Below are 11819 nucleotides of genomic sequence, written 5' to 3'. Positions count from 1 at the left end.
GAGGAAACCCATTTCGGCCGCTTGTACCCGTGATCTCGTTCTTTCAACCATCATAGAGTCCATTAGAAAAGGTTTCTGTCGCCAGAGCATCAGCAGCAGGTTAACTGTCGTCATGGAGACATCATTTATAAACATCTTTGTCAGATTATAGAGCCGGTCTGACAGCAGAAAGGTCGTCTTTACCTTCTCGTTCTCGATGTCCAACATTTTCTGCTGCAGAGCCGACTTGGTCACTTCAATGGACTCCAGCCACTGGAAGAGCAGACAGGCAGTCAGGTGGTTCTGAACTGTGCAGGCGCTGCTTCTCTAGAGGACAAGAAAAGCTCTACACAACTAAACTAGGCTTGTTTCCACAAGTGGTTTGAATCTGGATTCAGTGATCTAGATCAGTGTCTGCATGTAGGGGTTAGGGTCCCTAACCCAGACAAACACACCTGACCTGCATGCCTGGGTGGTTAAATGGCCTCTGCAGCATTGATGGCTGCAGAGGAAGTCCTGAAAGGATTTGTTCTGGAACAGAGACACATGTTGAAGATGCAGGCCGGGGAGCTGAGGGCCACTGATCTAGATGAAACATGTAGATGAGGTCATTGCCTCTGAAACACGGCACCTTCCCCGCTTTCCTCCAACCAACAAATACTATTGTTACCTTTAACAAAGTCATTTCATTTTGCATTTGATATTCAAGTAAATATATTGAAAGCAAACATTTCTCTTGCTTGATGTGTTAAAATCAGTTGAAGTGGGAGCCTTTAGACCAGATGTTTCTCACCTTTTCTGCCAGAGTGAGCACCGTCCTTGCATGGATCACGGTCACCTGCTCCTCATTGGACAAATTCTACAAGAAAAAACCAGCAGGTTAGATCATAAGCACATATTTTCAAGTGAGTATCAACAGAAACAGAGGAAAGACTCATGTGAAAGGCCCTTCAGCTAAAGTTGGGTCTGTTCAGATTGGGTTTAGGGCCTGTTGCTGCCTTACACCGAGTTCTAAGGATGGTCTCTAAAGACGGTTTCACTGGTTCTCCTCAGTCCTTCCCATGGCCAGCTGCTGATTGGTTCAGATGGGTGAAGGTCCAAGCTGAATAAATTTTAAGTTGCTGACGGTTTCACTGAACAAATTGTCTTTATGAGAAACAACTATACAGGAAACAGACATGTTGGATCTTAAAGTGTGTGAAGAACTTGAGCTTTGATTATCTCTGAGAAGAATGGAGGATGTGATGTAAAAAGCTCTAATGTGAACATATCTGAGCTGACTGGATGATGTTTCAGGGCAACTGCACAGTTTTAAATTTCAGAAGATAATTATAAGCTTGTCCTTGTTTCAATGAACAATGAGGACCAAACCAAGACAGAATGGACCAGTGGCTCAGTCACTCGTGACTAGTTGACCCAGTTGTCCAGTAGGGACATTATGATCCTGAAACCTTGGGGGCTTAGCCAGGCCACGGCCAATTGAATTTGAATATAGCAGTAGAATAAAGGTTACTTCATGTTAAAATGTTAAAATGATACAGATCATGCTGCACCAGTTGAGTCTATAGGCCTGGTTCTGTGGAGGAAGCAGCTCGGTTCTGCTGGTTGTCCTGCAGTCTGAACTGACTTCTCTGCCTGAGAAGAAAATCCAACATGACGTGATTGTAGAGCAGAAACACAAGAGCTACAAGGACATGCAGTCACTCTGCTGCTGCGCCACAGAGGCACACATTGGTTTTTGTTTTCTTTTGAAGAATTCATGGTGGTGGGGTTTATCCTGTGGACTTACTGTTGGAATACTTACAATAAAGCACAACAATCCTTTTTGGTATGTGCTCTGTGTTTTTAAATTTGGTCCTTTATGAGATTCAAGGATGTTCAAAAAACATCCGTGGCTTAAACCCTGAAAGCTCAGGTGTGTTGATGTAATATGAGCAATAAAACTGAAACTTTCAGTCCTTCAGAACCAAAGGAGACAAAACCAGCTTCCCCCGTCCGGTGATCACAGCGACCAACTGGGAGCCTCCAACAAACCAGTAACCAGTGAGACAGACCGGAGTCCCCAGAACTGGTTCTGAGATCAGTGGAATTATTTCTTTTCATTTTGTCATCAGTGATGTAGCATAAGGCAACAAACATGTAGTTTTACTTAATGCATTAGACAAAGTTATAAAGAATTGAACATGGATGGTTCCACAGCAATCTGATGGTTATATTTAGCACATACATGTACAAGATAAATTCAACATACACTTACGGCGTTATCCCCCAGGATGTCCAACTTCTTCAACAACTCGGTGATGACAATGTCCTGTTGGGACAAGGGTTATTCCATTGGTGAGTTTTTCACATGTTCATAATGAGCCACAGAATGTTTTCACATGGATGTTGTGGTGTTTTCTGCATGAGCAGAAAAGTTCAGGAGTAGTCTGAGTGCTTGGTGAGTGCAGGTTAGTCTGCAGGTGAGACCAGGTGCTACTCACAGTGACCCCTTCGGCCTCACAGTAGATCTGAAGGGGACTGAGACCTTCTGGGAAGTGCAGTTGTTTGAAGTTAATACCGGGTGAACGGCGCTCCCTCTCCTTTTCCCATGGGAACAGAGACAATGACAATGAAAGTTATTGATTAATCAGTAATTACCATGCAACCGTCGCTCCATGACCCCAAAGCCAGCAGTACCTCCAACTCCAAGATCCTGAACTCCAGCAACTCATTTTGTTCTCTGATGTCCTGAATGTAGTTGTTCAGTCGCAGCGCCTCACCTTCCATTTGCACCACCTGAGAGGTGACAACAATCAGGATCAACACTGGGATCATAGTTTGGGCTTCAGTTCCCGCACACATCTGAATCAACCCATTCTACTGTTACTGTTTTAAAGATGTGAATAAAACACATTTATTGATATCAGATTCTGGTGTCTTCTTGACCTGTGACCCACACTGAACCTCTGGTGCCACTGATCTGACAGGAATTGGTCAAAAGGCTGATTCCCAGTCCAGAACCACCTTAACAATAACTCCAAGATCTCCACTGTTGAGGTTAGTTAACCCTGAAGAAACCAAGAAGCTGTTTATGGTTCAGAACCTCCTCAAAGTTACAGGAGTTTAAGTGAAGTGTTTCACCTTCTCCACCAGCTCCAGGTTCCTCTGATACAGCGCCTGCTTCTCCTCCACCCACTTCATGTCCTGAGAGCAGAGACATGACACAACTCAGACACCTTTCACCATGTTCCACCAGTTTACACACCAAGCTACACAAAATATGTTCATTACACATTTTGTGTAAGTCATTCGTAGATAAGATTTTAGTCTGCTCCATTTGCTCAGGCAGTTTTTATAGCAGTTGAGACCCAAACGGGTCCAGAACCAGAAAAATGTGCAAAATGTGAACTTTGCATAATAGGCCCCCTTTAAAGATAATGCTGAACTCTGACACTTCCTAGGAAAATAACCAACATTTCTTTCTATTTTTGAAAGACAGGGAATTTTTGAGTTTGGGGATCGACCTTTGACCTGTGCAGGGCAAATTGCTACTGGGATAGACTCAACCCCCTTGGAGGGAGCAGTTCTCTTAATCACAGACCAAAACGAGATGAGGAATACCTGGCCCTGATTGGTCTGATCTGAGAAGTCATGAAAACAAAACATCAACATAAAGGCCCCCAGTCCCTCCATGAAGTGTCCACTCAAAGTGAACAAGGTGTTCAGTGTTCAGGTTACAAACGTGCAAAAATGTGAGAATTGGGACAGGTTGCCTCTGCACCGCAACTTYGAGGTCCAAAAGTGCGGATCGGTCACTGTTTGGGCATTTACTGCTGAAACGTACAAATACAACAAAAAATGGACTTTAAACGTATATTGGAGATGTTTTTTGCTTTCCAGAGTTATTGCAGGAGATATTTGCCTGTTGAAATCTGTTTTCTTATGACGTGTTGAATACTGAACACCCCAAAAACATTGCCGTAAATCCACCGTTTAACTCCAAGCTTCACATGCAGCAGTGAATTGTGGGTAATGTACTTGGATCCGCCTGCATGCAAGAAAGGGCGGAAATAGAACCCAAAAGGGGCGTGGCTAAGGCCAGAAGTGGAAGAATTGGGACGTACTTAACATGAATGCGCATCTGAAGGACAGGAAGGATTGGGATGGGCTGTCAGCCAGGTGATCTCTGATAGCCAATAAAAATACAGAAATAAACTGAAGGCTGCCCCTCCCCCACCTGTTGATCAGGCTCACCCTTTCTGAATGATCTCATCTACGTCTGAGTTTCTGAAATTTGCAGGGTTTTTTTTTAATTCATTTTTTTTTACCAATCCTTGATGCTTCAGCGCTGACTCCAGATCTGCCACTCTGCTCTGATATTGACTGATTTCATTCAGCAGCTGTTCTCTGGTCTGAAACACATGAGACAGAACCATCATCCTTAGCATGATCAGCGAGAATTCACCTCTCTACTGCTGCCTTGCTCAGAGGCCATCTACCTTGATCTCCTTCTCAGCGTCGTAGTTTCCTCCGCATGTCTCGGCCAGCAGTGCGTACGCCCGCTGCAGTGCCTGGTACTCCTGCGTAAGCTGGCGGTAGCGAAGCTCTGCCTCCTCACGAACACAAGTCTGAAACCAGCAGTCAGTCGGCAAAACCATTCAGACCAGTTCGAACATTTAAATCTGCTTCTTGTTCTTGCTCCCGGGACCTGAAGCTGTTGAGCCTGAGATCATTAAAATGGGGCTGGTTTAAGTTCTGAACTTTTACCTCATCAGGTTCCGTATCTGGAGTTCTGTCAGTGTGGAAGGACAAAGACGATCCGTCAGAATCCATCGATGCATCTTCATCATAACCATAAAATGTCTCTATGACCTGCAGACAAAAACAAGACGCATGTCATCATGCAGGTCAACAAATCCTCAGAAACAGCAGAGGAGTTGTTGGAATCCTGATCTGGGAGTTCTGGGTACAAACTACTTTCATTTTTATTTTGAATTTGCAGATAACTTTATATTTTTGACTAATTCCATAATGTTAAAATGTTGGATATTCTGGCCAGTTCCTCAGTACTTTAGTATTTTAGCAAATACTTTTTCACTCTTGAACCAGTTTAAGAAGACTACTTTTTACTTCTGCTTAAGTATAAATACAATGGAGTACTACTACTTTTACTTGAGGATGGTTTGTCACTCCTTTGGACATCGGCCTGAAATGAAGACCAGAACCAGAACATCATTCAGAACCAAAAACCTGAAGGCTTTAAAACTGGATCTCTGAACTATTCAGAGTATTTCTACTGAACTATTTGTAGTAGTTCTATTAGATAAATGACTGGTTCAGTGCGAGTTCACACGGTGTAGTAGAGGTATCTGTAGGAGCACAGCTATCTGCAGCACAAGTACAAATATTAGTAATACGAGGTTTTGTGGTTCTGGTACTCATGTTGGCGTAATGACGACGGCTCGGCTGCTGGGTGGTTCTGGTGATACCAGAAGCTTCTCACCCTGCAGGCTCTGAAGGTTCTCCTCCTCCTCACCGGTTCCTGACGTCGGTACCTCAGTAACAAGTCTCGCTCCTAGAACAAACCAAACATCTTTATTCATCCTCACTGACCTGAAGCTCATCAGCTAACTGAATATCACAGATAAGTACGCATAGAAAGTACCTCACAGGTACTGATAGCAGCTGCTCAATACTTACAATAACATTCTTTACATAACCTGCCGTCTCCAGAGCCTGAAATCACAGAGGAGATTTAAAATGGCCGTCAAAGTCATAACACTGCTGTAGTTTCTGTCAAACCTTAGAAAGGTCATCAATGACGTGTTGCTGCTCCACCACTTGTAACCGTAGAAACTCCATCTCACGCTCATCCTGGTGGTAGCCATGGTAACTTGAGGAGTGACTCCGGTCCAGATCGTTGAGGGAACTGGGTCTCCTCTGTAGACAAACAAAGAAATCGGGCTGGTACCGACGGTTCTGTTGACTGTTCAGAACCAACAGAACCGGATCAAGGCTCAGCTACCAGGCTGAACTGAAAGCGTGTCTGCCTGTTTGGGTTTACTGGGTTCTACATGAACACTGACACCTGCTGGTGGGATGAAGTAACTGGACTCAGGTGTTTTTCTATGTCAGCTGATATCTGGATGCATTTTTATGTTATTATTGCTCAGTTAGTTCAAATGGAAAAATGAGTGTTGTGTGTGGTCACCATAGTTACCATAGTTGCCATCTCCAGGTTCTCTTGGGTCACAAAGCGAAGTTTGTTATCAAGGCGACGCAGGGCGAGAGCCAGCTCTTCGTTTTTCCTGCTCAGACGTTTGTTTTTATCCAGAAGAGGAAGAAACTGACTCTCTGTTTCTCTCAGACGCTTCAGCTGAACAGGACAAAAATATTTTAAAATAAATTCAAAGAGTAAAAAGCTGAGTAGGAATGAGTTAGGGAAATCGCTTTGCTTTAGATGGGTGTGTTCCGGAGGGCAGCACATCTTTACCAGTTCATTTCGCTCTTCAGACAGCAGAGAGTTTCGATCTTCCAGTTTCCTGACGACTGCGCTGAGCTCAGCAATCTTCAGCTGAAACCTGCGAGTGTCTCGATCGTCTTGAGACTGCACACAAGATCAGAGGGTCAAAGGTCTGTTCAAGAGAACAAACAAGACAGTAAACAGAGCTGTTCACACCAYTGATATTTAGTTTTTATCATTTAAAGAAAGATTAATGATCAGGGTGGCTTTCATTGGCCGATCAGCTGATCTTCAACTTTACAGATGAGGATAAGAGCAAACAGTCAGTGGATGGAAAGCTAACGTAGGTCAGACGATCGGAGTGTTTGGATGTTTCGGCCCTTGGGAGCCACAGTTGGTACCTGATCTTTAACAGTATGTTGCCAGGACATCTGGGGACAAGATGCCCATATATGGAAGACGCTGTGACAGATCACAGGTAAATAAATCAGCACTTAGATTTAGGTTTCTGTGCTCTGTGGAGTCTCTGTGTTGTCCCGTTTACCCCTTGATTATTTTCACCTGGTCCTTGTTTCCCTTGATTGTCTCCCTGTGTATTTAAACCCACCTGTGTTCCTTGTTCTCCTCTAGTGGTTTATGCTACTGACTTTTCTTTCAAGTCTGTCGTCAGTTTATTTGAACCAGTTGTGACCCATTAGCCTCCCGCTCATCTGTGCTGCCTGGACTTTTGTATTGCTTACTTCTTCATTAAAATACCATAATTTTCTTCACTTCAACCTGGATCCTCTGCGTCTGCCTCACCGCAAATCATGACACCTTGATTTTTGAAGGTGAGATTTTTTTAGAGGGAGTAACACAAAGAGCACAGTTGACTGGTTTCACTTAGGAGAAGGTGAAGCATTTATTATTATTGCTTGGTTATTTAAGGCTAACTAACTATTAGACCAGCGCCTAATAAAGTTAGGCGCACAACTTTATTAGGTTCCACAAACACAAACACACTGTGTTTTGTGTGTGTTGGTTGGCCTGCATACCAATTATTTTATCCTCTCTTTGATAAAAACTGTCACCAAAGTATTCTTCGTGCAGATGGACAATAACCATTACCGGTAAGAATAGACATGATTAAGATGAACATGTTACCTGAACAGGTTGATATCAGCTGGTGTCTGACCTGCAAGCAGATGTCAGACACTCCAACTAACAATCAAAGTTGCCCAATTCCTGGTGAACTGGTGTGACCTGTACTGGGAAAGACCCAGAACACGGTCAACCTGATAAACCTCCTCAAATTATACTTGAAGATAAGAAGCTGCAAGAATCTGTTGATAAATTAAATAATTCAATTCCAGATGCACAAAGCAAGGTGATTGTTTTTTAAAGGTTTTAATGGCTCTAGTGGCCTTTATTTGATAGTTAATTGACAGGAAAGTGAGAGAAGGGGAAGAAATGCAGCAAAGGTCGCCAGGTCGGGAATCGAACCTGCAACGGCCACATCGAGGACTAAGACCTCCATATGTGGGTTGTGCTGAACCCCTGTGCCACCACAGCACACGCAAGAGAAATTTGAAAAAACAAAAGAAATTTGAGAATATTATCAGCCATAGATTCAAACACTGGATGCACAGAGGTTAGTTTGCAGGCTGTTTACTGCAAACTAACCTCTCAACTAGAATCACCTCAGAGGTTCTTAGAATTTGGACAAACACAACTTCTTTAGACTWATTTAACTTGGGCTTTATTAAGACAAAGTCAGTATATCTTTGGAAATTTAAGGAAGCCACTAATAAAGGCATTCCAGGGCAGCATTGGAAAGAATTTAATCTCTTAAGATTTATTTTTCAATGCAACCAGAGAGATTTCTAAACATGATCAAGCCAAATGGAGGAAAAGAAGCCAAGATGAGACTGGCTCAATATATGATGGATGGAAGAACAGCAGACCACTGTCCTGGGGTCAGAGGTTATAGATACAGTTAGTGAAGATAAAACTGAATATTTAATTCTGGGGACTTTATGTGGCATGTCTGCCATTATAACTTAAACAGACTGTATCTGCCACAGACTTCATTGGCAGAAAGTGAAATTAAAATGGTTGAAAAAGGAATATGGCTTAAAATTTCCAGGAAATAATTCAAATGAAGTGGATTGACACATTCTTCCTGCAAATGGGAATAATGTTGCAAAGGCCCTTAATGGTTTTGGTTCTCACAATGCTGGTTTAATTTAATATAGAAAATGACTTCCTGCCCTTTCACAAATATATGATAGGGAACCAGCAGGAGCTGAAAATGTTTCTAATGTTGCCACAAGGGGGCAGCAAAGATAAAATCCCAGACTTTTTTCATGCATTTTTAAAAAAGCAGGAAGAGGCGGGGCTTACAAAGAAAAGAGCATTGTTAGGGGTGGAGTTAGGAGGGTTTAGCCCCGCCCTCTGTGCGTCTCTCAGAGCAGCGATCTGTTGTTCAGCAGCCTGAGTCTGTAACTGGAGGCGGTGGGCGTGGCCAGCCTGCAGCCCCAGAGCTTTATCCAAAACACTGACTGCTCTGTCCTTCAGCTTTATCTCATCCATCTGCACATGGTGAGAGACAGACAGGGAGACAGGCGGAGGGTTAGTCAGGCATCATCACACAGGTAGAAGAGAGGAACATCAGGGCAGACAGACAGGTGATGGGTGGGGTCATGAGTCTGCTGCTTTGGAAGAAAAACTGCAGCTGGCAGTTATGAGAGCATGTTGTGCTGAAATGAGACGGAACTCGACTTCAGCTGGTTTCCAGTTAGGTGAACCGGGTCCAGCTGGAAAACAGGTTTTTGTTTCGACTTCTAGCCTTTTTTACACCCACAGAAACAAAAAAGAAGCAAATAATTGACTTTTTTGGATAAATATTCTAAAACGTTGACCTTAGTGTGCCGTCTACTCCAGACAGATACCGAGCTGGACCAGAACCTCTTAATGACAACCATCTTCTCTCCAAGATGAAATCTACAGAGGTCAGAGGTCACATGCTGATCAGCAGCTAAAACGATGCTGGTGGAGCAGGACAGCCGCTGCTCAGTGCCAGTCAGTGACAGAGTGAAACATGGCTGAATCATCCCAGAAACACGTTCTGCTAATTAGGATTCAGTGGATCAGAAAATGGATCAATGTTTTCCTTTCAGTGAAAGTTGTACAAACTATCAGCTGTTGGATGATTTGGATTTCTTCATGTGTTTGGAAACCTGGAGAAATGTCAGCAGATAAATGAAGAAACAGGATCAGTTTGTCCTGGTAGCTCAGCTATCAGTGTGTGAACTGTGTTTGTGCCACAGCGCCCCCTACCAGTCGCCGGATCTCTCTCTCACAGTCTTTCTTGGTTCTGTGGAGCTCCTCCTGGTGCTGGTGATGTGCCGATCGGAGCTCGGCTGCTCTGGCCTGGCAGGCCTGCTGAGCCAGTGCCAAGGTCTCCTCTGCATGTTTTTTTGCTCCCCGCAGTTCCTGCAGCTCCTGCTGGAGGCGACAGCGCTCCGTCTCCCAGCTCCTCCTCGCCTCCTCCACCTCCCCCATCAAGGTGCTTCTCACCTGCACAGAGAGTCGGGGTTAGGACAGGAGCGCCTTCTGAGGCAAAACCATCTGGAAATCCAGATTTAATCCCAATGTGAGAAACAGAAAACAGAACCTCAGTTCACTTCTTTCCAGTCCAGCTGAAGTTCAGACTTGAAGTCAACTTGGTTTCAAAGCAGCCAAACTTAAAAACTTTATTGTATTTTAAAAGTAACCAGTGGAGGGACATAGGCCCTCCCTAACGTAAGACTGTATAATCTAGGTTGTCCGAAACAAAGCTGAGCTGGATGAATATTGAAGAATTAGTTAACCCCTTTAGACCGATAGATATTCTTTCCCATGGTAAAACGGATAATAGAAAACCTCTTCCCACAAATCCAGTATTGGCACATTCTAAATTAATATGGAAGGAGAAACATAAAATATGTAGGATGTCACATTCGAAACAGTTGTTTCCTCACTGTGGTTGAATCCATCCATCTGTATTGGAAGGAAAACTGTTTACTGGGAACAATGGCTTGTGAAGGGAACACGTGTTGTGGATGATTTGTATGCAGACGGGGTTTTTATGTTTTTTTCAGATGTCATGCTGAAATATAATATAAAAAAGGATAGTTTCTGGAAATATCTACAAATTAGAGACTGTATTATTAAAGACAAATTCATATATAAGGATAATCCAATACAGGAATTTATGGGCTCAAGTAGAATTAAATATAGGCCATCCACATTTTACAAATGGTTTAATAGTATGCAAAAAGATATATGTCAGTCTGGGGACTATCTGGCAGACACACTATAAGATGGTACATAGATTTTATTTCACCCATCCAGGCTCCATAGAATGGGTCTGCTCACCAATAACCTATGTTGGAAATGCAAAACTGAACCGGGAACCTTTATCCATGCGATCTGGGAATGTAAATGAATTTCCCCATTCTGGAAAACAGTATTACAGTACATTGGAAAGTGGATAGGTGTGGGGATACCTATGTCACCAAGACTCTGCTTGTTGGGGGATCAAACAGTGATGCCTAATATGTCAAAACACCAAAATACTGTAATGCAGGTGGGGATGGTCACTGCTGCCAGAACAATCCTCAGACATTGGAAGTCTCCAATCGCTCCGAATATTAGGAGCTGGTTGGAATTAATGTTGGAAATAGTGTCATATGAACAAATGCTGGCCAAACTAAATGATGACATGGAGAACTTCAATAAATCCTGGAACTGTTTCCTCTCCTGCAACATTGGAACAAGTAAACTTGTATGATGACCTACTGCTTTGGAAAATACTGGCGAGTGACTACTTCTGTTTACTGTGGTTGTTTCTGCTGACATCGAGGATATTTAATCTTTTGTGAAACTTTTATTGATTTGATATGCACTGACCTGGTTGGTTTTTTTTCCGTTTTTTTAGTATTTGTGATTTTTGATTTATGAGGGTTGGGAAAGGTTGTAAACATGTTGTGAAACAAAAAAAGTAACCAGTGGAGGCAGTCTGGTAAAAACACCAAACCAGTTCTGACCCTGAAGCTTATAGGGAGGGTGACCTTTCACCCTGACCTGCAAAGCTAAGCAGTTCAGAATGTGGTCAAATGGGCTGTTTGGACCAGAACCAGTCATGTGAACTGTTACAGAGCAGCAGAAATAGAAACCAGGACAATCACCACAGGAGAGATGGGTTAGTGATCTCACTGAACACCTGGCTGATGATGCTCTGATTCCTGGCATCTGATTGGCTCCTGAATTAAAGGAAAATCTATGATTCATTAGAGCAGCAAGTCTGGACCAGGAAGGGTGGACAGAAAATCCAGAAAGTTCTGGATCCAATTCAGGATCCCATGGATGGATG

The 11819-nt window shown here is 43.2% G+C and overlaps 1 protein-coding gene across 4 annotated transcripts in view; it reads right to left on the bottom strand.

The window, feature by feature from the left end:
• The window catches only part of jakmip3 (Janus kinase and microtubule interacting protein 3), a 28430-nt gene that overhangs the window by 13680 nt on the left and 2931 nt on the right, over window positions 1-11819 (bottom strand). Inside the window, exons 4-19 of one of the 4 annotated variants that reach the window (XM_008403041.2) lie at window positions 9743-9982; window positions 8807-8995; window positions 6455-6568; window positions 6182-6337; window positions 5764-5901; window positions 5662-5697; window positions 5465-5536; window positions 4729-4833; window positions 4461-4589; window positions 4290-4373; window positions 3103-3165; window positions 2659-2757; window positions 2463-2561; window positions 2231-2290; window positions 773-838; window positions 184-252 (exon numbers count right to left, since the gene is read on the bottom strand). In XM_008403041.2, coding sequence (XP_008401263.1) covers window positions 184-252; window positions 773-838; window positions 2231-2290; window positions 2463-2561; window positions 2659-2757; window positions 3103-3165; window positions 4290-4373; window positions 4461-4589; window positions 4729-4833; window positions 5465-5536; window positions 5662-5697; window positions 5764-5901; window positions 6182-6337; window positions 6455-6568; window positions 8807-8995; window positions 9743-9982 — 1719 coding nt within the window. The remainder of the gene's footprint in view (window positions 1-183; window positions 253-772; window positions 839-2230; window positions 2291-2462; window positions 2562-2658; window positions 2758-3102; window positions 3166-4289; window positions 4374-4460; window positions 4590-4728; window positions 4834-5464; window positions 5537-5661; window positions 5698-5763; window positions 5902-6181; window positions 6338-6454; window positions 6569-8806; window positions 8996-9742; window positions 9983-11819) is intronic. The other 3 variants (XM_008403042.2, XM_008403043.2, XM_017303462.1) reach the window with 3 other exon arrangements.

The sequence above is a fragment of the Poecilia reticulata genome, unplaced genomic scaffold (genome assembly GCF_000633615.1).
Source record: "Poecilia reticulata strain Guanapo unplaced genomic scaffold, Guppy_female_1.0+MT scaffold_282, whole genome shotgun sequence".
In the NCBI taxonomy this organism is placed as follows: domain Eukaryota; kingdom Metazoa; phylum Chordata; class Actinopteri; order Cyprinodontiformes; family Poeciliidae; genus Poecilia; species Poecilia reticulata.
The sequence above is the reverse complement of the archived record's forward strand: the minus strand, read 5'-3'. Positions and strand labels throughout refer to the sequence as shown.